Source organism: Leptopilina heterotoma, unplaced genomic scaffold (assembly GCF_015476425.1).
Source record: "Leptopilina heterotoma isolate Lh14 unplaced genomic scaffold, ASM1547642v1 Lhet_11, whole genome shotgun sequence".
NCBI classification, from domain to species: Eukaryota; Metazoa; Arthropoda; class Insecta; order Hymenoptera; family Figitidae; genus Leptopilina; species Leptopilina heterotoma.
The window spans coordinates 3,636,174-3,662,635 of record NW_025110829.1 but is presented as its reverse complement, the minus strand read 5'-3'; the positions used below and the strand labels follow the sequence as shown (position 1 = coordinate 3,662,635).

Here is a 26,462-nt window from a genome sequence, read left to right as displayed (position 1 = left end):
AAAATGAAATATATCATGTATTTTATATTTGGCAGAGTTTTTAACAACACTTTAAACACTACACAGTTTTTCTAAGGATATCAAATTGAGACAAAAAAGAAATCAAAAATGAAAACAAATTTGAAAGGAAATTTGTTTATTCATCCATTTTTCTTAATTTTTATTTCAAAAAGTGTTTTTTTATAAAATTTACTTATTTTTTAACGCATTTTTGTCTAAAATCAATAGGCAGAGGTAATAACAATGTTTCAGAGGTAATAACAATCAAATTTTTAAAAATTTCAAAAAATAGTTTTAGTGCATTAGTCTTCCAGCCGAATAGTACAAACCTAAGTTTTAAGAGAATATCAGTTCTCGACCTTTCCTTTCACTTAGAATGACTCTACATTGAAAAAAAATTGATTAGATTCAAATAACCGATTACTTGTCTATTAACAAACGAGTATTTACTTGAATCAAATAATTTGTATTTGAAACAATTAAATGTTATTTGAACCAATAATTTCAGTATTTAAAGCAAATACCATTTAATTGACACATATAAAAATTATTTGATTCAAGTAATTATTTAATTAATAATAGTGAAATAATCAGTTATTTGAATCAAATACATTTTTTTCAGCGTAAGTTTATAATTTATTTAATAATTTGTTTTAAATTTTGTTTTTCAAAAAAATTATATAAAAAATATCCAAATTTCATTATAATCTAAGTTATTACTAAAGCTACAAGGTAAATAACAAATAATTATTATATTTAAAATTATTATATAATAATTATTATAATAGTATAAAATATATTATAGGGTAAATGCACTAGTAGTCGGACACTTAAGGATACGATCTTATATTATGCTTTTTTCTTGAAATAACAAATATCTACTGTGTTTATAAGCACATTATCAATTAAAGGAGTTCTTTAGGATTAAAAATCATGTAAATTTGTTACAAATACTTGAGTATTTAATAAAATATAAGCATTTTAATGAAAAATTACGAATGCTTTAGTAGTCGGACACTTTTTTCCCTTTTTTCTATAGTCGGACATCTGTCAAATATTTTGGATTTATAAAGTAAAAAAGATAATTTTCTAATTGCTATCTGCTGGAAAATCGAATTAAAGCATATTAGAAGTTATTAATATAATATTTAAATCGTATAAGTTTTAAAATTTATGATTAATTATCAGCGACACTTTGTGCTACTCATTGCGCTACTCGAAAATGGTTGTATCTATAGTCGGACACCATGATTTTTAAAATATTAAATAAAATATTTCTTGTTTAATTATTTTGTAAAATAACAGTATTTTCATAAAATATAAACTTCACACATTCGTCCAGTATACTTTTTAAAGTAATTATCACAATGCATTATTATTTATTTGCCAAAAAACACGAAAGTGTCCGACTACTAGTACTGTCCGACTATACCCCTAGTAGAAATTTGTCATAGTATCTTTAAGGGCACTGGACAGTTCCACTGGAAAATTTCGAGGCACTTTACAGTTAAACTGGCTAAAAACTATAAAGTGATGTCACGCTAATTTCTTCAAGTTATTGTCCAGTCAAATTTTACAGTTTCTGATCATCAGTCCTGTAGAAAAACTATACAAAATAATTCACTTGGAAATGTCAAAACTTTCTTTATATTGACGTTACGTATTAAACACGTACAAATTTGAAAATATAACGTTAAATTTTTTTGTCAACAAATTAAATAAATTAAAATTTTACGAAACTATATTTTTACTGTTGGTGTATCTATTGTTCCGTATAATAAATGATTTATAATAAATTATCTGTAAAATTATTTTTAAATAACTACATAATTAAAAAAAAAAATAAAAATTACTGATTCTTGAACACATGTCATTTTTTTACATTAAACAACATTCACTTTTTCCTTTAATTAAGCACAACACTGAAATAAATATTATTATTTTATCACACTACAAACTTATAAGTAAACCCTAATATGAAGAATTAATTCAGTTCAAACGAAAAATATCTAGCGGTTTCGGGGAGCGAACTCGGGTCACACTGGGACGAAATACCTAAACGCACGCTTTACGCATCACGGCCGTTCTAGTCGATGGACGATTCCGGAAAAATAAGAACCATACTCTACCGGCAGGTAAAGCAGTTCCCTTTTTCATCTTTTCTAGCTCAACTGGCGAATTACTGGACAGCTACTGCATAACACTCTAAAGTTGAACTTATTGATTATTACTGTATAGAAGTTCTGTCTGTCCAGTTATTCTCATGGTACTGTCTAGGCGTTCCGTGAAATTATGTTTCAAAGTTTGTCGTGGCGTTAGCGCTACCGTCAGTCCAGCAACTGAACAGTGTTGTGTAGACATTTTCCATAAATACATCAGAGTATACACTGAAAGAAATAATTCGCGGGTGTAACTAGAATTATGTCTATTTTTTCCGTAAGGAATTAGTAATAAATTGTTACTGTCTACTGTCATTAATTATAGACAGTTCTGTTATTCAGATCGGAGAGCTATACATATGTCAACGTCAATTCATCAATGTAAAACATAACCTCACTTTATTGGACCAATTCTAACTTTTTGTATGTAACACGTTTGTTAAATTAATATTTATACATATAATAAGAGTATATAATCTTGAAAAGAAATTGTCTTCTGAATTTAAAAAATTAGTTATTTTAATTAACTCAATTAATTGAAGCGAATTTAAAAAAAATTTTTTTTTTCTAAAGGAATTTTCATTAAAAATAAATTTTGATTGAAAAGAAATTTTTATTATTAAATCAAAATTTTAATATTAAATAATTTAAAAAATTTGTTATTTAGTTGTCAACAGTAAAATAAAAGAACAAAATTAAAATTATAAAAACTATAAACTGTAAAACCAAAAGATTTATTTTATAGAAAATATTTCGAAAATGTCAATACACAACTGTTTAGTTACTGAAACTGGCGGTAGCGCTAACGCCACGACAAACTTTGGAACATCATTTCTCGGAACGCCTCGACAGTGCCATGAAAATAACTGTACAGGACTTCTATGCAGTAATAATCAAGTTCAACTTTATATTTTCTTTAACAGTGTTATGCAGTAGCTGTCTAGTAATTCGCCAGTTAAGCTAGATTAAACTTCCATGACTAAAACTGTACAGTAACTTGAATAAATCTAGTCATGCCACGACAAATTTCTACTAGGGACCCGCACTTACCCTATATAATAATAATTTATAATAAGAAATAATTATATTTATATTATTATATTTTATTATTACCTATTTATTTTTATTTGTTTTATAGTTTTTAATAGAGAAAAAGAACTAATTGATAAATTAGTATAAATGCACACAATAAATAACACAGATTTTAAATTATTAGATATTTTCAGGTGAGAAAAAATTTTCTATTAAAAAAACTATTTCTTCTTTTACATAAAAAAGTTTCAAACTATAATACTAAATACAGTATCAATAAAATTGCTCTTATAAAAATTTTAAGAGTCTAATTATTCACAGAAGTGATTAATAAATTTTATCACAATGAACTTTTAGATTTTAGAGCAAAGTTATTTTCAAATCTACTGGATTGATGCCAAACATAAAACTGGCATTTTTCATCCATTTCACGACAATTCTTTTGAAAATCAAAAAGTATAAAGCGAACCTAAAGGTCTTGCCAACAATTTCCAATGCGGAAAACCATATACTTTTTTTTTATTAAAGGAAACTTTTCTATATGTATCACAATATTTCTCTTCAAAAGAATTCGTGGAGAGGATTTTTTTCCACATTACGTGTCAATTTTACTTAAAAAACGAAAAAAAAATTTCGATAAATAAAATGGATAAAAATTTGTTTTCATTCATATTTGCAAAAAAAAAGAAAATAAATATCGCACCTATAAAATTCTATAAATGTTTTTAATTGTCTTTTATTTGAGAGGAAATAATGGAGAAAATAAAATTGCAAACTGATTGCAAAAATTGTTGAAATTTTTTGCCTTAATTATATAGTAGAAGTTATGAAAAGTTAACAGTTGAATGGGCATGAAATTGAAAGATAGTTCTGTAGCTTGAGCAAATGAGAAATAGGGATAGCACTACTGACACGGGTCCAGGGGAGGTTTTGACGGTATTGATTTCCCAGCCCGGGACCTCACACCATCTGACTCAAACCTACTACATAACCCGCCTCACTGAGATGCCCTTACGTTATACTCAACCAATTCTATCAAGTACAGCAAATTCCCTTTGACAGCCTTATAACTTAAGTAATATTCCATAGTAATAATAAATCTAATCAAAACGATTATCTACCTCTACTTCACTCTAAAATTAATGACAATCAACAAATTTTTTATTTTCTCAAAATTTATTATACCCTTTATACAACATGTTTTATTCTAAATCTCCATCATATAATAATAACAACAATGATATAAAAGAAAAGAAACAAGAGAAAAATTGAACAAGTTATTTCTTAAGAAGAAGAAGAAAAAGAAAAAACACCCACCAATCAAAACGTTCATTTCCTCGATTTTTCATGAAAGAACGTCTCGGAGAACGCTTTTTATCGAATTTCTCTTTTAATGGAAATGTGAAGAATTTTTTTTCCCAGCGGATAAAATATACCATCAAAGGTTTCAATCAAATAAAATTTACAGAATTTTACGATTCGCGTAAGAGAAAAATTTTTTTTTCCTTCCTACTCTCAATTTCTGTTATTTATGATTTCATCTTCATTTTTTTCTCTACTTTTTAAAATGAAGATATTTAAATAAAAATATTTATATCGAAAAAACGTATATTTAAACTGAATGGTGGAAAAAAAATTCTAAATTTAAAAATGAAAATGGATATAAATAACAGAAGTAGAAGATATTTTAGAAAGAAGAAATATAAATATGTAAATAAAAATATTCGAAATAAAGGAGATTGAAAATTGAATAAAATAAAAAAAGAGGTAAAAAAAGAACTTGAAAAAGAAGAGGTATGTATAAAAAAATAAATTGAAGAAAAATTGAAAATACAACAATAATGAAATGAAAAAATGGAAAATAATTTTCTATTTTCTTCTTTTTTGTTGGTATTAAGATATGACTTTATAGAAGTAAAATAATAAAATAAAGAATTTAAATTTAATCTCGTGCTCGCATGTTCTTCGTTTTTGTATTTTATGTAACAATAATAAGGAATGAAAAATGCATCAGTTAATCATACCATTGGTGGAAGGTCAATTGAAAACTATGAAATTTTGATGTTACCCATTAAATTTGAGTGCTTGCCATTAACTCTGATCAAAGAGTATACTCTCATCATTTTCATGAAAATCTATAAACTCATTCCACTAATCGTAATAAAAATGTTAGCCAAAAATATATCACAATATTTTTCTAAAAAGAACAATTTAAAAAATTTAACAATATTAACCAATTTAAAATGCTTTTTGAAAAAAAATCCGCTTTCAAGTTAGAAATTATTTAAAATTTCCGGTTGCATTATTTTATTCATTTATTCTCCACAGACAAATAAAATATTAAACAATTGAATTTCAATTTCATGAATGAAGAAATATAACCGAACTGATAGATTTAAATTCTTTACAAACTAAATTTTTTTCTGACTAGTTTTATATATGAAAATAACAGACTTGGAATTCGTTAGCGAAGTGGCTCTTATATTTTTATTTTTGTCTGTAATCAATAACTGTTCAATCGACCATGGAAAATTTTCAAAGACCCATCTCCACAAATATACGCAAATCAAAGAGCAAAGGAATTGAATTTTTTTTAAATTTCACGTACAAAAGGCGAAATTATTTTTCAAAAATGTCCAAATGCACATAATAAAATTTCCAATAAAATATTCTATTCAAAGAATAAAAATAAAATGAATAAATTTTTACCTTCATATTATTAATATTTATCAAATATTTTTTACGAAATAGAAATAAATTTTGTTGAACGAACACGATAAATCAATTTTTAATCATATTATTATAAAATTACTTGACTATAGATACAAATTTACTTGAATCAAATAATTTTTATTTAAAATCAAATAAATTATATTTGAACCAATAATTTTAGTATTTGAAGCAAATATCATTTAATGACTCAAGTAAAGGGGCCGTTCAAAAAATACGTAACGCTATTTTTCGGAAATTTGGACCCCCCCCCCCCCATGTAACGCAATGTTGTATACATTAGCGCCATTTTTTCTGCTGACCGTAACAAATAGCTTGACCCCCCCCCTCCCCCCAGAAAGCGTTACGTATTTTTTGAACGGCTCCAAAAATAATTTGACACATTTAATTTTTTCCCAATGTAATAAATCTCAAAAGGGTCAATTATGTTTTATTTTGACTTACACTTTTATTATCACTTTCATTTTCAGTTTAGAGATTTTCTTTTTACTTTAACTAATTTTTATTAATTACAGTGAAACTATAAAAATGTTAATAAAAATTTGTCACAATGAAAGTAAAAATAAGAATGTAAGTGAAAATCAAAATGAAATTACATATTCGATCTCATAATATCTAAATTCAGTTACTCAAAACTTTAATGATTATGTTAAATATAAATATTTAAATACCTATTTCTTATTTATTTTTCCACAGAAATTAAAATTTTTCAATCAATCAAAAAATCAATTATTTTTACAATTTTTAACAAAAATTCTCCCCTAAATAAATTATTTTTAATTTTGAGATATTTTTTGAGAATATAATTGAATTTTTCAAGAGAAATTTCGGAAAAAAATAATTAAACTTTTGAAGGATATGAATAGTATTATAAATACATGATTTCTTGAAAATTTTAATAGAAATTCTAAAAAATTATTTTGCTCTCTTGGAGTAAAATTATTAGTTTACCGAACCAGATTTGAGAAAATAATTAATTTAAAAACATTTTTGAATTAAAAGTTATTGCTAAAATGAAAATGGATGGTACACTATGGGGAATTTTGATAAAAAGTGACAAAATCAAATAACTTTTAATTGATTTTCTTGAATATCTTTAAACGCTTTTTCTGAAACTGCAATTGTTTTCAATAAATAAAAATTCAATAAGGCTGATCCCATATGGCGAAAGTTCTTAGTTCATTGTTTAAATCAACAAAATTCACTTGAAACTTGTTACTCGAAAATTTTTGGGGTCGCTGATTACGGATATGTAGTCGGTTTCAAAAAATACAAAATGGCTGATCCAATATGGAGGACAATTTTTAAAAAAATTAATTTTTGAATATCTAGATGTTTAAAAATTATAATTGAAATAAATGTATAATATCAGATACTACTTATAGATAATTTCTAGATGGTACAAGGTTCTTAAAAACAATTTTTACATTACATAACTTAAAATTCAATTCAAACTATAAATTTGTAATAAACGACCCAAAGACCCCCATTAGAAATAATTTTCAAGTGAAAGCTATTTACTTTTAAAAGAATCGTCCTCCATATTGGTTCGGCCATTTTGTATTTTTTAAAACTGCGACTATTCGTAATCAGCGACGCAAAAAACCCTCTACAAACAACTTTCAAGTGTAACCGATTAATTTTTTAAAAAAATCGTCCTCCATATTAGATCGGCCGTTTTGTATTTTTTAAAACTGACTACATATTCGTAATCAGCGAACCAATGAATTTTATTATCTACACCCAGAGAAAAAAGTTATTTATTTTAACTAAAAGTGTATATTTAAGAAAAATTTATTTGTTGCAAATAAATATTTTATTTAAAATAAATAAACTAATATTTATTTCAAATAAATGCACTAATTAATCTAAAATAAAGAAATATATTTGCAATTTATGAAATAGTATATTTGTAGCAAATAAAAAATATATTTGATTCAAATAAATGTTTGTTTGACTTATAAGTAGACGCCTGCGCATATTGCATTGCTATAGTAAAACAATAAGATGTTTTGCTTTTAACAGTTTAACGCGTACAATTATAAGAGGTTTATTCATCATGAATAGTTAACAAATTTAATTGATTTAAGTACAGAATTTTTCTTTTTAAGTGAAAATTTTAATTAGTACAAAGTAACAGATTTGTATGTGATTTCATTTACATTTTAGTGTCTTATTTGAGATTTTGTGAGAAAAATGTGACAGTGGACTTTTACATATGAAGTGAAAAAGTAAAGTAAAATGACTAACAATAAAAAAACCTGACTTTATTTAACAAATATTCTTATAAAAATAAACATTTATTTTAATGAATATTAAAAGTTCCATTAGTGATTGTGATTGTTAAATTTATTTGAAGGTTATAAGTGAATTTTAATATTTTAGAATGCTTACAGGATTTATTAAAATGAAAAGTGTTTTTTATTTGTTCTAAATATAAAATATATTTAAAGAAAATATAAAATTTTTTTCATTTAAATAAAAATGGATATTTAAACGAAATATATTAATTCAAATAAAAAATATTATTTGAGCTAAATAAAAGTTTAGTTGGTTCTGTGACAAATATCCTTTTTTATTTGTTTGAAATAAATTTTATTTAATTCAAATAAATCATTTCTCTAGGTGTATTTCCCAAATTAAATATGGTACTAATAAGCGTGAAATAGTGAAAAAAACACAAATTTTTACAAACATAGTTAACTTTGACATTACTTTTTTAGGTTAAAAATCAGTTTTAATTATTTACTATTATTTTTCGCTCTATAAAAATCGAAGTTGCATTTTACACCAAAATAAAAAGTGTTATTTTGTTGCAATAGTTAGAAAGAAAAGTCGAAAAAATCATATTACTGTCTGAGGTCTGTAATATTCATATTTATTTTAATTAATTGGGAAAGCGAAAGAAAAGTTTAGAAGGAATAAAAGGTGAATAAAAAAAAAAGTTGTTTTCTCCTCTAATTTTGATGAAAATATTTTGTATGATTTTTTTGCGTAACTGCGATAAAAAAAGAACAAGATAACAATACTACGATTAAAACCACCTCTGTTACTATATTTACGTCACTCATTTTTCCTTTGATTTTCTATAAGCGTCGATATAACTTTACAAAACTGGGTCTCTGGAAGTATTTAACTGAAAAAAGACTCGATCTAACAGTGCCTCAAATGAGATTTATTATTATTTTTTCTATTGTTCGAGAAATTCATTTAAAGCAAAATGAAATTTAATCTCGAACGTATAAGTAAATTCACGTGTTTTTTGTTATTTACAAAATAATGAGGATAAAAGAATCGCGTGTTTCAGAGTAGAAAGGGAAATATTGTATACGTATATAGCAATATACAACTGAAGCAAGTTCATAAAAACGAAACCAAGAAGCAACCCTGTAAATAATTAATTCAATATTCTCTTGTCTTCTCACAATCATGCAATTATCTATTCCTTTCATTTTGACTACACTAAAAATAAAAATACCAAAAAAAAACCCTCAACTCTGAAATAAAACCCTATGTGCAGTTGTACTTTTTCGTTGGCATATGTTCAAGGTTGTATTTCTCCGCGAAATCGATTGATGCTAAATAAACACCACCTTATCAAATTATCTGGATTTTATCTCTTAATATTTTTCGCAGGAATTGAGATGGTTTTATTTAATTTGCATCAACCTTTAGATAGCTGCATAGGAATATACAGTCTTCCGAAGTATTCATAAAAGATATTATACAAGTTTTTAAATGTTTATCTGTATTTAGATTAGAATGGAAACGAAAGTAAAAAGGGGTAAAAGGAGGAAATGAATTAGAAGAATAAGTGTTGAAAGAATCAGTGAAACAAACGGAAATCATTTTTGTTGCACTTTATTTCTAGGTTGGTAAAAAAAATTAGTAAACTGATAACTTCATGCTGTTCAAAATCATTCTGAAATGGATAAGTTTTCAAGTTAGATGTTATGTTTAAGACTAAGACTACGATTTTTAACCCCTTCGGCAGCATGGTGTTCTAATTGGCGTCGCGTGAGTAGCCTATAGGTAAAAAACCCTTTACAGGATCCTTAAGAGATACTTTAATGTTTCTTTACATGAATCTACAGAATCCACCAGGAATCCTCTACAATTTCCTACATAGGATCGTGTCAGGATCCTCAACAGCTAGGATATTAGATAATATAAGATCCTTTACAGGTTCCAATGTAGGAACATAGCCATCCCTAGTGAAAATAAACATGTGTACATTTGAACATCTATTACACATGTAAATACACTAGGAAAAGTTTTTACACGTGTAATAATTTTTTATCATATATTATGTATTTACATGTGTTATACAATATCAATGTTCCTTTACAGCTTTCTGTAGAGTATGACATTTATAACAAAAGTTCATGTAAAGGTTCTTATACAGGAACACTTGCATGATCCGGCACTTGAAAATTTTTAATTTTAGTGACCCCAAAAACACTCGAGCAAGAAGACTAGAAACAGAAGAGCTTGGCAATAATGATGAGGCCAAAAATACAGGTAATTATGGGAAGTGGCTTCAAAAAAGTACAATGACCAGTGGGCAAATGGTGATCAAATTGTTTTGTTTCCTAAATGAGGAAGTAAGTTGAGTTTATGTTCATATTTTTTAAATATGTACATTTTTTCATTTTTAAATATTTTTCATCCGGTTCAGGGACGATGCCTAACCACATACCTCAGCTTCAAAACTACGTTTGGTTTTTCAGATTGGATGTTCCAAAGAAGTCAATGATTGTTCGTTAATTTTTGTTATCTTGAATTTGGTGCTCTCTAGTGCTGAAACCGGCATAGTAGAAAATAAACTTTTTTTTATTCTTGAAAAACAAAAATGTTAATAATATGTACCTTAATTAAAATTTTTCCTGTGCAGGATCATGCAAGTGTTCCTGTATAAGAACCTTTACATGAAATTTTCTTAAAAATTAAAAATTTTTTCTTAAAAAAATTAAAAATAATCTACAAAAACCTGCAAAGGAACATTGGTAGCTAATGTTCCTACCGTGGAACCTATAAAGTTCTTGAACAGTTGACTGAACACTGCATGAAAGTTTAAAATTTCTTCAACTAAAGATTCCGAAGGTTGCAGTCAAGTTAATTTCAACTTTCAGGAAATTTTCGGTGCTGTGTGGGTATCCTGTACGGGATCTTGACACGATCCTATGAAGGTCATGATAAAGAATTCCTGGAGCACAGTAAAAAGTAAATCTTAATTTAAGATCAGTCTTAAATTTAGCACAGTCTGCTTTGTGGTAAATCATATAAAATCCAGTGCCTAAATTCAGCATTGACTGCCTTAAATATGTTGCATCTTAATTTAAGACTACCTTGTTGCCTTAAAACAAGACTTTTTTTTACTGTGAGGATTCTTCAAGGTTCATGTAGAGGAAAAATAAAGGATCCCTTAAAGATCCTATAACGAAATTTTCAGCTGGAACAGAAACGGCAAAAAAAGACTTTCCTTCTTGAAATTGATTTCTATCGGCTTTTTATAAGTCTTTGATGTAATATATGAATGATCCCATAATTTTCTCACTGGAAGGCTTATTTTAAAATTTCTTCAAGTATTCCTTTAGATTTTGTTCATTAGCAAGAATAAAGAATGAGTTTCATTTCTTACAGAATATTAAGAGAGTGAACCTTCGAGTGGAAGATTCAGGAAACTTCCCAAAAACTTTCTGGGAAACTTCTTCAAAGCCTCAAGTGCACGGAGAAAAAGGATTGTTACGTTGACAAAAAGATTGTTAATATAGAACTAACAAATTATTTTGTTGTCCTAACAATTCAAATTTTTTCTAATAACAATAAATCTGTTGAAGTAACAAAACATTTTGTAACAACAACAACAAACAAAATTTGTTAGTTCTATGCAAACAATTCTTTTTTCCTCAGCGAAGCTTTCTTACACTGTAAAAAAATCTGGTGTAAATTTACTATGTCCGATGTTGGAAAGTTTGGTCACTATGTCCGACGTGGTATTTTTACACGCCGACTGTAATCTACATAACCTGCAAATATTTTTTGAAATAATATTTTCAGTCGTAACTTTTTGTATTTATGAAATATTGCCCAAAACTTTTTGTAATATTATTATTTACTTATAAATTAGCATATTATACTTTCTATAAATGTACATTATATACACTTTTTTAGAGTTATTTATAAAAACTTGAAAATTTTTTGAAAATTTTAAAGGAATAAGAAAATTACATTCGCCATGTAATTGTACAGATCGTGCGACGTAATATTACGTCAAAGTGTAGAAATACACGCAATGTAAAAATACCACGTCGGACATAGTGATCAAATTTTCCTACGTCGGACCCCAGGTGCGAATTTTGGTCGGCCGCCAGAGTTGGAAGGTCGGGCGCAGGTCGGCCCATCTATGGCTGCCAATAGGTCGGCAGCCAAAGTCGGGCCGACTTTGGTTACTGTTTCCACCCAAGTTTGGGCCGACTATGGGTGCCAAAGTTTAGAGAACCTAATTTTAGTTGGTCGGGCCGACTCTGGCCTCAGTCGGGCCGATGGTCGGTAAAACTATGGCAGCCAGAGTTTAGAGAACCTAATTTTAGTTGGTCGGGCCGACTCTGGCCTGAGTCGGGCCGATGGTCGGCTAAAGTATGGCAGCCAGAGTTTAAAAAGGTTAATTTCTGTTGGTCGGGCCGACTTTGGCCTGAGTCGGGCCGACGGTCGGTAAAACTATGGCAGCCAGAGTGCAAAAAACCTAATTTCACTTGGTCGGGCCGACTCTGGCCTGAGTCGGGCCGACGGTCGGTAAAACTATGGCAGCCAGAGTGCAAAAAACCTAATTTCACTTGGTCGGGCCGACTCTGGCCTGAGTCGGGCCGATGGTCGGTAAAACTATGGCAGCCAGAGTTTAGAGAACCTAATTTTAGTTGGTCGGGCCGACTCTGGCCTGAGTCGGGCCGATGGTCGGCTAAAGTATGGCAGCCAGAGTTTAAAAAGGTTAATTTCTGTTGGTCGGGCCGACTTTGGCCTGAGTCGGGCCGATTGTGGGTTAAACTATGGCAGCCAGAGTTTAAAAAACCTAATTTCAATTGGTCGGGCCGACTTTGGCCTGAGTCGGGCCGATGGTGGGTTAAACTATGGCAGCCAGAGTTTAAAAAACCTAATTTCAATTGGTCGGGCCGACTCTGGCCTGAGTCGGGCCGACGGTCGGTAAAACTATGGCAGCCAGAGTGCAAAAAACCTAATTTCACTTGGTCGGGCCGACTCTGGCCTGAGTCGGGCCGACGGTCGGTAAAACTATGGCAGCCAGAGTGCAAAAAACCTAATTTCACTTGGTCGGGCCGACTCTGGCCTGAGTCGGGCCGATGGTCGGTAAAACTATGGCAGCCAGAGTTTAAAAAGGTTAATTTCTGTTGGTCGGGCCGACTTTGGCCTGAGTCGGGCCGACGGTCGGTAAAACTATGGCAGCCAGAGTTTAAAAAGGTTAATTTCTGTTGGTCGGGCCGACTTTGGCCTGAGTCGGGCCGATGGTCGGTAAAACTATGGCAGCCAGAGTTTAGAGAACCTAATTTTAGTTGGTCGGGCCGACTCTGGCCTGAGTCGGGCCGACGGTCGGTAAAACTATGGCAGCCAGAGTTTAGAGAACCTAATTTTAGTTGGTCGGGCCGACTTTGGCCTGAGTCGGGCCGATGGTCGGTAAAACTATGGCAGCCAGAGTTTAGAGAACCTAATTTCACTTGGTCGGGCCGACTCTGGCCTGAGTCGGGCCGACGGTCGGTAAAACTATGGCAGCCAGAGTTTAGAGAACCTAATTTTAGTTGGTCGGGCCGACTTTGGCCTGAGTCGGGCCGATGGTCGGTAAAACTATGGCAGCCAGAGTTTAGAGAACCTAATTTTAGTTGGTCGGGCCGACTTTGGCCTGAGTCGGGCCGATGGTCGGTAAAACTATGGCAGCCAGAGTTTAAAAAGGTTAATTTCTGTTGGTCGGGCCGACTTTGGCCTGAGTCGGGCCGACGGTCGGTAAAACTATGGCAGCCAGAGTTTAGAGAACCTAATTTTAGTTGGTCGGGCCGACTCTGGCCTGAGTCGGGCCGATGGTGGGTTAAAGTAGAGTCTACATTGGATGAACGCGAACGTTGCCGTGCTGACGTCACCCATTTGAATAGCATGGGTGACGTCAGACGTTCGCGTACACGTTCACGTTCGCGTACCATGGAATGTAGACTCTACTTAAACTATGGCAGCCAGAGTTTAAAAAACCTAATTTCAATTGGTCGGGCCGACTCTGCCCTGAGTCGGGTCGACGGTCGGTAAAACTATGGCAGCCAGAGTGCAAAAAACCTAATTTCACTTGGTCGGGCCGACTTTGGCCAGAGTCGGGCCGATGGTCAGTTTGAAGTTGCAGCTTATAAAATCATTTTTGTTCTTAGGCTTTCATGTAAGCGTAGCGTAATGGTTAGCGTGTTAGACTTCGGTGCGTTAGGTTGCGAGTTCGATTCCTGCGAGCGTTAGAAATTTTAATTTGTATTTATGTGTAAGATTGCGTTTAGTGTTAAGATGTATACAATAAACAAATAAATAATGAATAATAATAATTAATAATAATAATAAATAATTAATAATTTTTTGCAATCGGTCGGCCGACTTTTGGCTGCCAAGGTCGGCACGACCAAGGTTGCCAAAGTGAATCCGACCTTCTTTCTCATGGTCGGCAAAGCTTTGGCACCCCTGGTCGGCCCGACTTTGGCAACCATAGTCGGCACGACCATGTCAGCCACTGGACGGCGGGTGTTACAATTCGCTAGTTCGGCCGACCTTTGGCTGCCAAGGTCGGCACGACCATGGTTGCCAAAGTCAAGCCGACATTCTTTCACATGGTTGGCAAAACTTTGGCACCCCTGGTCGGTCCGACTTTGGCAGCCATAGTCGGCCCGACCATGTCAGCCACTGGACGGCGGGTGTTACAATTCGCTAGTTTGGCCGACCTTTGGTTGCCAAGGTCGGCACGACTATCCACTTGGTCGGCGCGACCATGGCCCGACCAACTTTTCGCACCTGGGACGTAGTAAATTTACACAAAACTATTAAATTACATAGTCGTATAATGTAAAATTATTAAAAATAGTAAAACTACTTTTGGAACGAAATAAATTTACTACGTACAACCTATAATTTTGATGTGTGAAATTACAAGTTTCGTGTTATTTTACACCAGATTTTTTTACAGTGTATATATCAAGGTTCCAGTGGAAACCCATTTTTAAAATTTCAAAGGAAAGTTTACCTATTTTACGGTTCTAGTGAAAGCTTTCTTTAGGCGTACATTTTTTCCTTCCTGGGAAGTAGAATCTTAAATGTAGGGGAGAGTGGGGCAAAATGGGGTAGGCGGGTCAAATGGGGTACCTCTGTTTTTCCATGATAGGTACTTTTAATTTTTTTATCCTCGACATATATCATTCATGTTGATAAGAAACTGTTATTAATTATGAAGACATTCCAAAGAAAATTTTTTTTTGAAAGTTATACAACTTTTAAGTTTTAAGCAAAAAAAATATGAATTTTTTTCAAAATTAAAGTGCTTACCAAACTTTTTGGGATAATGCATTTAGTTTGGCAAGTGTGGGATCTTTTTCAGTACTTATTCTAGAGTAATTTCCAATAGAATAGATTGTTTAATTGTTTACAATAACTTGTAAACATTGCATTTTGTTTTAATATGCAGTGTGGGGCAGAATGGGGTACCTAAGCGTAGGGCATGCCGGAAGCTACGCCGTTTCATTAAAACTATTTAAAAACATTATATTATGCATATTTAAAGGTTTCCTGCAGAAAAATCGATATTTTTGCTTCGAGGCATTTATACTATTGATGTTTCATTATCAATATATCGATATTTTGCAATATCCATGTTTTTTTTTGTTAAATTCTAATAAATATTACTTGTTTTTTCATAATAATGAAGAATCCTACTTTGTGTTTGTATTTATAATCTCATACAACAAGAATTTAATGAATTTTGAAAAAATATTCAATGTTTTGTATAGTTATTTGATGCCACCCCATTTTGCCCCACGGGTGGGGCAAAATGGGATTTTAGCACTTTCTCAGAAAATACGATATAAGTTCTTTCAAAAATTTTTTTCTCCGCTATAATCATAATTTCCTCAAAGCTAAGTGTACAAAGAAGAATTCTGAAGTTTAGCTGAATCGATTTATTCGTTTGGTTCTCTGTAAACAGACAATTTCAAAAAGGTACCCCATTTTGCCCCACTCTCCCCTATTATAGGTATAATAAAAATCGATACAGATAAATAGGAATGTAGTAGAGGAAAGTCAGTTGGAAATAAGTACAGTCGATCCTCAATTATCTGAACTAATTGGAGCAGGACCTGTTTCGAATAACCGAAAGTTTGGATAATAGAAACTAAATATTTGCGTTTATAATTATAAACAAATAACTTTTTGAAGTTTTCTTACACTATTGAATGGCATTTGTGTCTTATTTATATTACACTGAGAGAAAATAATAGTTGTGGTAACCATTTCTTCCAAAAGATTATTTTTAGTTAGTAAACTATGCTGCTGCGAACTTATTAGTTGGTGTTACCATTTTTGTTAGTAAACTTAGCTATTTTATTAGTTGATTCAACTACTTTTTTTGTTAGTCTACTTATTTAATTAGTTACGTTACTAACTAAATGGCTGGAGTTACTAAGTAAATAGTAGCAGTAACTAATAAAAATTGTCAGTGACGTTATTACTAACCAAATCAGAAAATAGACAATAAAATTTTGTTATTTTTATGAGATGTACCAATAGATGTAAAAAATGAAATTTTGTATTTAAGATGAAGAAAAAATTCGGCTTAAATGCTATTTACATGTTTGGATAATAGATATTAGATAATAGAGGTTTCGATAAGTGAGATTCCACTATAAATGAATTTTTAGGTAGATTAAATGTGAGTAAGTAATCCAAACGATCAGTATAAGCATGATGAGTTAGAAGCTGGAATAGAGCAGATAAAAGTCAATTGGAAAGAATTAAACGATTTTATAATAGAAAAATGAAAATAGAGAGATAAAAAATAAGTATATATTAAGAGAAGAATTGAAAAGGAAAAATATAATGAAAGAGGAAAAGACTTAAAGAAAAGTTGAAGCAAAAAGAGAGAGGGAGGGAAGTGGTGCAAAAGTATTGCAATTTGACACAAGAAGAAGAGAAAACCGAATTTCGCTTTTCTCTTTCCTTTCTTCTCTCTTCTATTTAATTCAAAAGATTAAGGATTTAGATTTAAATGAAAAAAAAGAAATGAAGATAAAGGGAGAAAAATCCAATCTAAAAATGAGATAGTAGGAAAACATGGTAGAAATATAATTTATGATATGGGATTGGGTACCAAAATATTTAAAGGTGAGAAAATTTCAGAGGTAGGTTAGGGTTTGTAAATTCAGAATAGGTAAAGAAATGAAGGAGTGTAAATACTCCTATATTTGAGCAAGAAAGGAAGTTTAACATGTGTAGGTAGAGTTAGAACTATTTTCAGAGAGAGGTGCAAAGTATAAATGCAGAGTGAGAGAAAGGTGAGATGAAAATTGTAATTAATTAAAATTATGCTTTGAAATAGTCGTGAAAAAGTTTAAATAAATCTGGAAAACTAAAGTAAATAAGACAACTAGAAATAAATAAAATCAACTACAAGTAAACAAAAAAAAAAACGAAAAATTAATAGAGACTAAAAATTAATAAAAGGACTAAAAATAAATTAAATAAAACAGAATATAATATAACTTTATTAAAAATTACTATTCTTATTAAATTTGTACGTGACATTGTATTTTCTCAAATTTAATTCTATTTGAAATTCTAATAGACATATTAAGTACACTGAATTAAATTTTCTCAAATTGTGAAAGAAAATAAATAAAAGACCATGTTTATATGAAAACCAGAAAACGCGTAAATGTAAAAATGAAAACGCGTATATATAATGAAAATTTATTCTAATTTTGTGAAAAAAAGTAAATAAGACAACGACATAAAACACTGTATATAAAAAAAATTGTAAAGAACTAAGAAATTAATGTTCCCCTTTTCGTATATACACTAAGCTTCATAAATACATTTGTCGCCTCGCTACTTCCCATCCATCGTTTAAGTAAATCTAATGACGTCACCGGCGCTCTTCCAACGTCACTTTATGATAAAACAAGACGAGACTACCGCGGAAAAAATATTGACCTCCACGCCCTCGCCCGTATAAGAAAGACAATACTACGACAATTTGTACCGCGAGAGAGCCTGACTTTTTCTTCGCTTTAACTTCTTAAAAACTTTTCCTTCTTTTTTTTTCTTTTTCATTTACCGCCGTTAACTTTTTTCTTTTTCCTATATACAAATCTCTCTTGCGTTTCTCGACAACAAAATTATAATCACTTCCTTTAAATTGCATTCCTCAACTTTTTTTTTTATTAAATCACTTTTTTAGAAACGACATTTTATTTTTAATTAAAAAAATAAAAAATTCTCAGAAATCATTAAATTTTACTTTTTAAATTAATTAATTTTTCTTTTAATTAATTCCTCTTGGGAAAGCAAATAAAAACAAATAAAATTAAAAAGAAGCGGAAATAACAATAATTGAAAATAAAATTCAGTTGAATAAAAAATAAAGTCGGAAATTTATCTCAAATTTTGAAAAAAATAAATGTCCCGCTTTTCAGCAAGATGCACCCAATTAAGTTCCGTATAAAAATATATATAAACGAGAATTTTAACACATAAAAATCTGATGCGAAAGGAAAATTTTTTGTTTTACTGACACATATTTCTTTCCATATGTCACTTATAAAAATGTATACATAATAATAATATTATTATATTTTTAATTAATTCTGGATAAATATGCGCGCTTAATTTTTTATTTAAAAAAAAACTCTGATTATAGAAACGTTCAACCGATTAGATAATTAGTAATTAGAAAGGAGTGGTCGAGATGTTCATTAAACAAAGTAGAAATTTTAATATGCCCCTGGGATGGATTGCAATAGAAGTTCTTGGCAAGAGAGAAAGAAATAAAGACCCTCACAATTAGTCAACTGGACTAATGCACTTGTAAGTGTGCTCCAAAACGAATCACGAGAATCCCCTGTGATCAGACCAAGGAAACTGCCGACCAATGTTATAAAAGAGTATTTTAAATAAAGATTTTTAAAATTTAATTAAATTTAAATTTATAAATTCTACATATGTGGTAATTTTTCTTTTTCATATTTTTATTTTTCACACTAGAGATTTTATTTTTATTTAACTCCAGGTTACCTAACTATAATATTGCGGTACCCCAGTCAAAATTCAAACTACACGGAGAGAAAGTTATATTAGATTTTGTAAAAGAATTTCCCAATTTGGGGAAAAGGTGCCACAAACCGAAATTTTGACATAGAAAATACTAAATAGTGAAAGAAATAATATGAAATTTAGTAAAGTTATATTAAAATTTAACTAAAATTCTTACATTTGATATAACTTTACTAAATTTCATATTATTTCTTTCACTATTTAGTATTTTCTATGTCAAAATTTCGGTTTGTGGCACTTTTTCCCCAAATTGGGAAATTCTTTCACAAAATTTAATATATAATATATTTTTCTCCGAGTATATGTTATTTATTTATACACTTTTGGGTATTTTTTGGATTTTTGAAATTTTTGACAACATTTTTTAAAATATCAAACAATAAAAAACTCCATTTTGGAAGCGCATGGTTATTCCTGACATCTTATATTTCACATAATTGTTATTTGATATCTAACCATTTAAATTTCATTTAATATAAAATGCATTTGACTCAAACTTAATTGCACATAAAATTCATTTAATATAATTTTTATTTGACATAAAATTCATTTGACATAAATATCATTTTACATGAAACTCATTTGAATTAAATTTCATTTGACACAAATTTAATTAGGTATAAATCTCATTTGACATAAAAGTCAATGTACACAATTGTCATTTGACATAAAATTCACATGACTTAAATTTCATTAGACATAAAAATATAGGCGCGAATTTAAAAATTGGTCAATCACAATCCTAGTTTTCTCTATAATACCTAATTCTTTTAACCCTTTCAGTCCCATAATTAGGGCAATTAAAAATTATCTACAATAGGTATAGTACCTATGGTTTTCGGGCTCGCTGATTACGAATCTGGAATCAGATTTTCAAAATTTTGAAAATTCAAAATGGCGGAGTCAAAATCGCGGACTATAAAACTAAAAATTATTTAATTTTACTTGAAAGTTGTCCCTCGATGGTTTTTGGGGTCGCTGATTACGAATTTGGAGTCAGTTTTTCAAGATTTAAAATGGCGGATCCAATATGGCGGACAAAAATTAAACAAATTTATGGACGATAATGTAGAAAATTAATCAAATTTACTTGAAAGTAGTCTTTCGGGGGTTTTGGGATCGCTGATTACAAATCTGGAGTCAGTTTGTCAAAATTCAAAATGGCGGATCCAATATGGCGGACAAAATTTAAAAATGAAACAAATTTGCTTAAAAGTTGGCATTTGGAGGTTTTTGAAGTCGCTGATTCTGAATCTGAAGTCAGTTTATTAAAATTGAAAATGGAGGATTCAATATGTTGAACGAAGAAATAAAAAATCCATCAAATTTGTTTGAAAATTACCGCTTAGGTTTTTTCTAGATCACTAATTACGAATCTAAAGTCAGTTTTTCTAACTTTAAAATAATGGATACAATATGATAGTCAAAAATTAAAAATTGACAATATAGGACTGAATGCTGCTTCTTGGAAGTTTGAGGGGTGTGTAAATGCAAATCTGGAATCATTCTTACAAAATTTTTAAATGGCGAATCTAATGTTACGACTATAACAACAATAATATTAAAAATAGGAGAGAAGTACTGTTTTTTTGACGTTTGTCATTTTCTCTTTGTTTTCTCTCGATTGTCTTTTGTTTTTTTGTCGTTCGTCTTTTATGTTTCGTCACTTGTCCTTTGTCGTTTGTTACGACAAATATAAAAATATTTAAAAAATAAAAAAATTAATGAAAGTATTAAAAAATTAAAAAAAAACATTAAAAACTATTGAGTCGTTAAAGCTATGAAAATTTGTTGGAGGTGGACCTCTGTAGCTCAGTGGAAGAGCAATCAACCGGCAATTGATTGGTCCTGGGTTTCGAGCCTCAGCAGAGTTAGTCTCACATTTTTTCATGGCTTTAAATTTATTTTTCACATTAAAAACATTTTTAAACAAAACTTTGCCCCACATTCCCCTAGTTGGACACTTAAGGATACGTTGTTATTAGAGGTGTGCATTTAATTTAATCGAGTCAAACCGAACATTAATCGACTCGACAACAGAAAATTTGAATCGGAGATAATTCGGTCTACTTTCGATTCGAATCGGCCAATTCGAAGTTTCGACTTTCGAATTGCTCGACTCGATTCGATTTTCGAATAAATTTCGGCCAATTCGAAACACAACATACTGCAACACATCATAGCACATTACATAGAAATTCGAAAGTCTAACATCGATTTTCGAATTGGCCGACTTTATTCGAAAATCGAGTCGAGTTGAGCAATTAGAAATTCGAAACTTCGAATTGGCCGATTCGAATCGAAAGTAGACCGAGTCGAGTTGTGCAATTCGAACCTTCGAATTTCGAATTGGCAAGTTCGAATCGAATTTTCTCTCGATTCGAATTTTGCACACCTCTAGTTCTTATATTATGCATTTTTTCTTTAAATAACAAATAGTTACTGCTTGTTTGAGCACATCAATTAAAGGAGTTTTTCACGATTAAAAATCATATTAATTTGTTACAAATACTTGAGTATTTAATAAAATATAGTTAAAGCATTTTAATGAAAAATCACGAAAGCTTCAGTAGTAGAAAATAATTTTTTAATTGCTTACTGCTGGAAAATTGAATTAAAGCTTATTAGAAGTTAACCCTTAAACCGCACCCTGGGTGTGCGACACCCATATTCTAGCTTCTTACTCTAATATTTCGGTTAAATTCGTAAAAATTGAACATGTGTCGTTATTGGACGATACATTTTGTACTTAACTTTTTGTTCCGTGAGGGACATTAGTCTCCAAAGTGTCTTTGTGTATTTGATAACTTTATGAAGTTGTCGGCGAAAAATTTCTGCTTGTTTGACACCCAGTTTTTGGTTTAAGGTAATTTCAGTAGTTTTAGAAAACTCTTTTTTAATTATTTAAATTAAATAAATCATTATGAAACTTATTTTCCTTTAAAATAGATGTACTGAGCTATATAAGATAATTTTTCCAAAAGATAATATCCTATTCCAGCCTGGAGAACACACTTAAAAGTCCCCGGGTGTCGCACACCCAGTGTGCGGTTTAAGGATGGATTCGGCAGTGTGCGGTTTAAGGGTTAATAATATAATACTTAAATCTTATAAGTTTTAATATTTATGATTAATTATCAACAAAACTTTGTGCTACTCATTACGCTACTCGATAATGGTTGTATCTATAGTCGGACACTATGATTTTTAAAATAAAAGATAAAAAATCTTTTGTTTAAATATAATGTACAATAACACTACCTTTTTTCATAAAATATAAACTTCACACATTTGACCAGTATATTCTTTAAAGTAATTATCAGAATGCATTAAAATTTATTTAATAAAAAACACGAAAGTGTCCGACTACCGACACTATAAAGCCATAGTAATTCTTATGTGAGATCCTGCAAATCAATTTTCTTCATTGAGGTCTTATTTTAAATGTAATTACATATATTTACATACAAAAATATTTAAAATACTTTTTGCGTGATTAGTTTGCCTATACGCATGAAGTTACAAAGTTTTAATTTCAACGTTTTGCAAAAATTTGCATGTAAATATATTGATATCTCGAAAAAAGGATCAGCTAGGATTTTGATCTCAACGGATTATTACTTTTGATATATCATATGAGGAGTTGTATCGAAGAACTCGCTCGACGCTCGAACAAAAGGGATAATACCAGCCAGGTAGCAGTGAACGACCCACAGGCCCTCACTGCTGCCTGACTGGTATTATCCCTTTTGTTCGAGCGTCGAGCGAGTTCTTCGATACAACTCCTCATATATGATGATATATCATATATGATATCATATATGATGCAGAAACATTTCCAACAACCAGATTTTAGATCTATTTTTGTCAAACTTTTTTTTGGTTCAGGCGCAGTGTGTGTTGAGCTGGTCTGACCCTATTTATTAAAAATGGTGCTATAAATTTAAAATTTTATAAACTTAATATATCTGAATATATTATCAATATTTATAACTTCTGAAGTGATTCTGTAAATTAATATTTAATCAAAGTTTTAATTAACAATTATTTTAAATACATCTAATATATGTTAAAACATTATTAACAATATATAATTTATAATAAGTGAATTTGTTTAAATTTCGAATTTATATTCGAGTTTCGAGAACATTTTTTTAATTTGCATAACAATAATAAATGGAATATAGCGCGCGTAACATTTGCCAGTTACTAAATAGATATACTATTATTTAAAAAATACACGGAAAAAATAAGTCGCGGAAATTTTCCTCGACTTTGTTGAAGACTCTCGGATTTAGTGGAAAGTGTTTTAAAAATCATATTCACAGTTTTTGAAGAAATAGACTACATTTGAAGAAACTTTCCGCGACTGTCGAAGAAAATGAAGACTCCACGCGCATGTAACCGATTCCGCCACAGTCGCGGAAAATTACAAACCTGAATTTACTCTACAGCGTTCTAATTTTTAATTGACAGTCGCGGAAATTATTTAGAATTTTTTAATGTATATATTAATATCGACACATTGAATAATAAAAATAATAATAATCTTGACAATCAATTGTCATAAATTGTTAAAAAAAAAATGTTAAAAAAACAGTGTTTATTGGTTTTAACGCGCGCAACTTTTGTGCGCACCATTTTCCGCGACTCGTCGACGAAACCTTCTATGAAGTGTTAGAATAATTGCGAGACTGTTTTCCGCTACTAGGTTTCTAGAAAGTCCTCGACTTTTTTTGGAGAATTTCTGCTAAAATCGTAGAACATTTCTAAAAGTCTATAAAAGATTCGTTCATATCCGAGAGTCTTCGATTAGTCGCTGAAAATTTCTGCGACTATTTTTTTCCGTGTAGTCATCTTCTGGACCATTAGGCTAAAGTTTTAATAAATATTATTATAAAAAAAATATTTCACTTCTGGAATATTCAGAAAAAAGTGTAAGAGGAAATGAATAAACAATACAGAAAAATAGTACATATTAAACATAGAAATAAAATTTTTAGTCCATTAAAATTATTTTGTTTCAGAAATAAGGTGTATTTACATATATGTCAGTGAGAGAGTGCGGTGATTTATCTGAAAGACTATTACGCAACACCAATGATGCGGAGGATGCGGATCAAGGTGGAATGGCGTTCTCCTACAGGTATATGGGATCCTGAATTCTATTTTTGGTACAAAAATAGAATTCCCTGTTAGCCCAGAAAATTATCAATATAAAATATTCCCAAGCATTCAACACTTCATTTGAATATATTATATTATTTCTATGAATTACATTTTTATACATCACATTATTAGTATTTTAAAATTATGTAATAAATCTTTGATAGAACACCCAGAAAAAAGATATATATTTGACTCAGAGCCTATACGTACTAAACTTTTTATTTGTTTCGAATAAATTTTATTTGGAACAAATAAAAATTTTCTTTATGTCGAATAGACATTTTATTTGTGTCGAATAATTTTTTATTCAGAAAAAAAATAATTTTTCTGTATCCCTTTGCCGAAAGTACTGTCTTCCCGGTCTGATTTGGCTCCGGGAATAGCGACTTTTGTGGCCGGCTCGACAGACCTAACGAGCGCTCTGATTGGTTACAAGAATTTCAACACACGTACATGTTAGCATAGCAACCACACAAACACGTTACTTACAGAGCTCACGTTTTGAAAACAACTGACAGTCATCAAAATAATGCATGAAATTTCTTATTTTCTTTTATTATTTTTTAATTATTAAATATTTATTTGTAAAAGAAAATTTCTTGTTTACTATTTTTTAAATTTTACTTCCAATTATTTTTTACTTATAATTTTTTTTCATGCCCGCCCCGACCAGCTAAGTCTCGGTTTCGCCTCGACTTTGCAAAAGTCGGGCGGGCAACTTATTCAGCTATTTTATTATTCAAACAATAATTATTTAACGTACTTTCGGCTGGGGATACAGAAAAATTGTATACGACACACGGCCAGAAATTTGGATAACCTAGCGAGCGTGATATATAAAGCCTCGGCCTTATATATCACGCCGGCCAGGAAATCCAACTTTCTGGCCTAGTATCGTAATATACTATAGTCGGCTTTGAGACAAATATACATTTATTTTAATTATATTCGGTTCAAAAAAAATTTTTCACTGGGTGCATTTTATTTTCTTACATTTCAAAAATACACTAATGAAAATATATGCAATATAAATAAAAAATAAAGATTTATTTACCTAGGTATTTTTTCCCTTGTTCTATACGAAAATAAATAAAATATTCTAATTTCCAATTTTTATACGATTTCCGCTTTTCGTAATTTAAAATTTAATCCAATTTTCATATTCTGTATACTACTTTTAAATTTTGTTTAAAAATATTGATAATAAAAAAAATACTTTTACTGTATTTACTATATTTAAAAGAGCAAACATTTTGTATATGTAAACGACAGTATACATATTTATATGTATGTATGCAGTGGTAAAAGGAAAATATAAAGCCGTATGGAAAACCAAGTGTATAATCAAATATCATTTCATTCACACACGAGAAAATTAAATGTGTTTCTCGGAATTCAAAGCGAATTAATTACTAATCCGTAAGAATATGAAAAAAATAGAAAATACTGCGAAACATAAATATTTTACCTGGTTTTCTGGATGATAAAGTCGCTGATCCTGATGATGACCTCGGAAATCAATGTGTATATGTGTGATCGAAAAGTCAGTGAATCGCATAATCGTGAATAAATAGCACCATGAAATGTGATACCGTAATAATACGGCATCGACCCTCTCCTATCTACTTCAAATCCGTTTGAAGTTGTGTCGCGTCAAAAAACATTGTGTAATTTCCAAGAGATCAAAATAATTCACTAATGCATTTTACTGTATTTATTTTTTATCCCACATGCACAAAAGTGTCGATTTCAGATAACAGACGACAGGGAGTAAAAGTCATTCACTTGTTCGACTTGTATGAAAATGGCGGCCGTGTTCTTCCATGGGCAAGAAAATCAGCTGTTCCCATGCATTTTTCATGCGTTTTCATGCCCATGGGAGAAAACGGCCGCCATTTTCATACAAGTCGAACAAGTGAATGACTTTTACTCCCTGTCGTCTGTTATCTGAAATCGACACTTTTGTGCATTAGGAATAAAAAATAGCAACTCTTGTTGCTTCATATACTATTCTGCATTCAT

At 30.3% G+C, this 26,462-nt stretch overlaps 1 protein-coding gene across 1 annotated transcript in view; it reads right to left on the bottom strand.

Annotated features, from left to right (window-relative positions):
* LOC122504336 (E3 ubiquitin-protein ligase RNF181-like) overlaps positions 1 to 26,148 on the bottom strand; it is a 250,891-nt gene extending 224,743 nt beyond the window's left edge. The window contains exon 1 of the mRNA XM_043615408.1: positions 25,909 to 26,148. Within this exon, the coding sequence (XP_043471343.1) occupies positions 25,909 to 26,048 (140 nt within the window). The 5' untranslated portion in view covers positions 26,049 to 26,148. The remainder of the gene's footprint in view (positions 1 to 25,908) is intronic.
* Between the last annotated feature and the right edge of the window lie 314 nt (positions 26,149 to 26,462).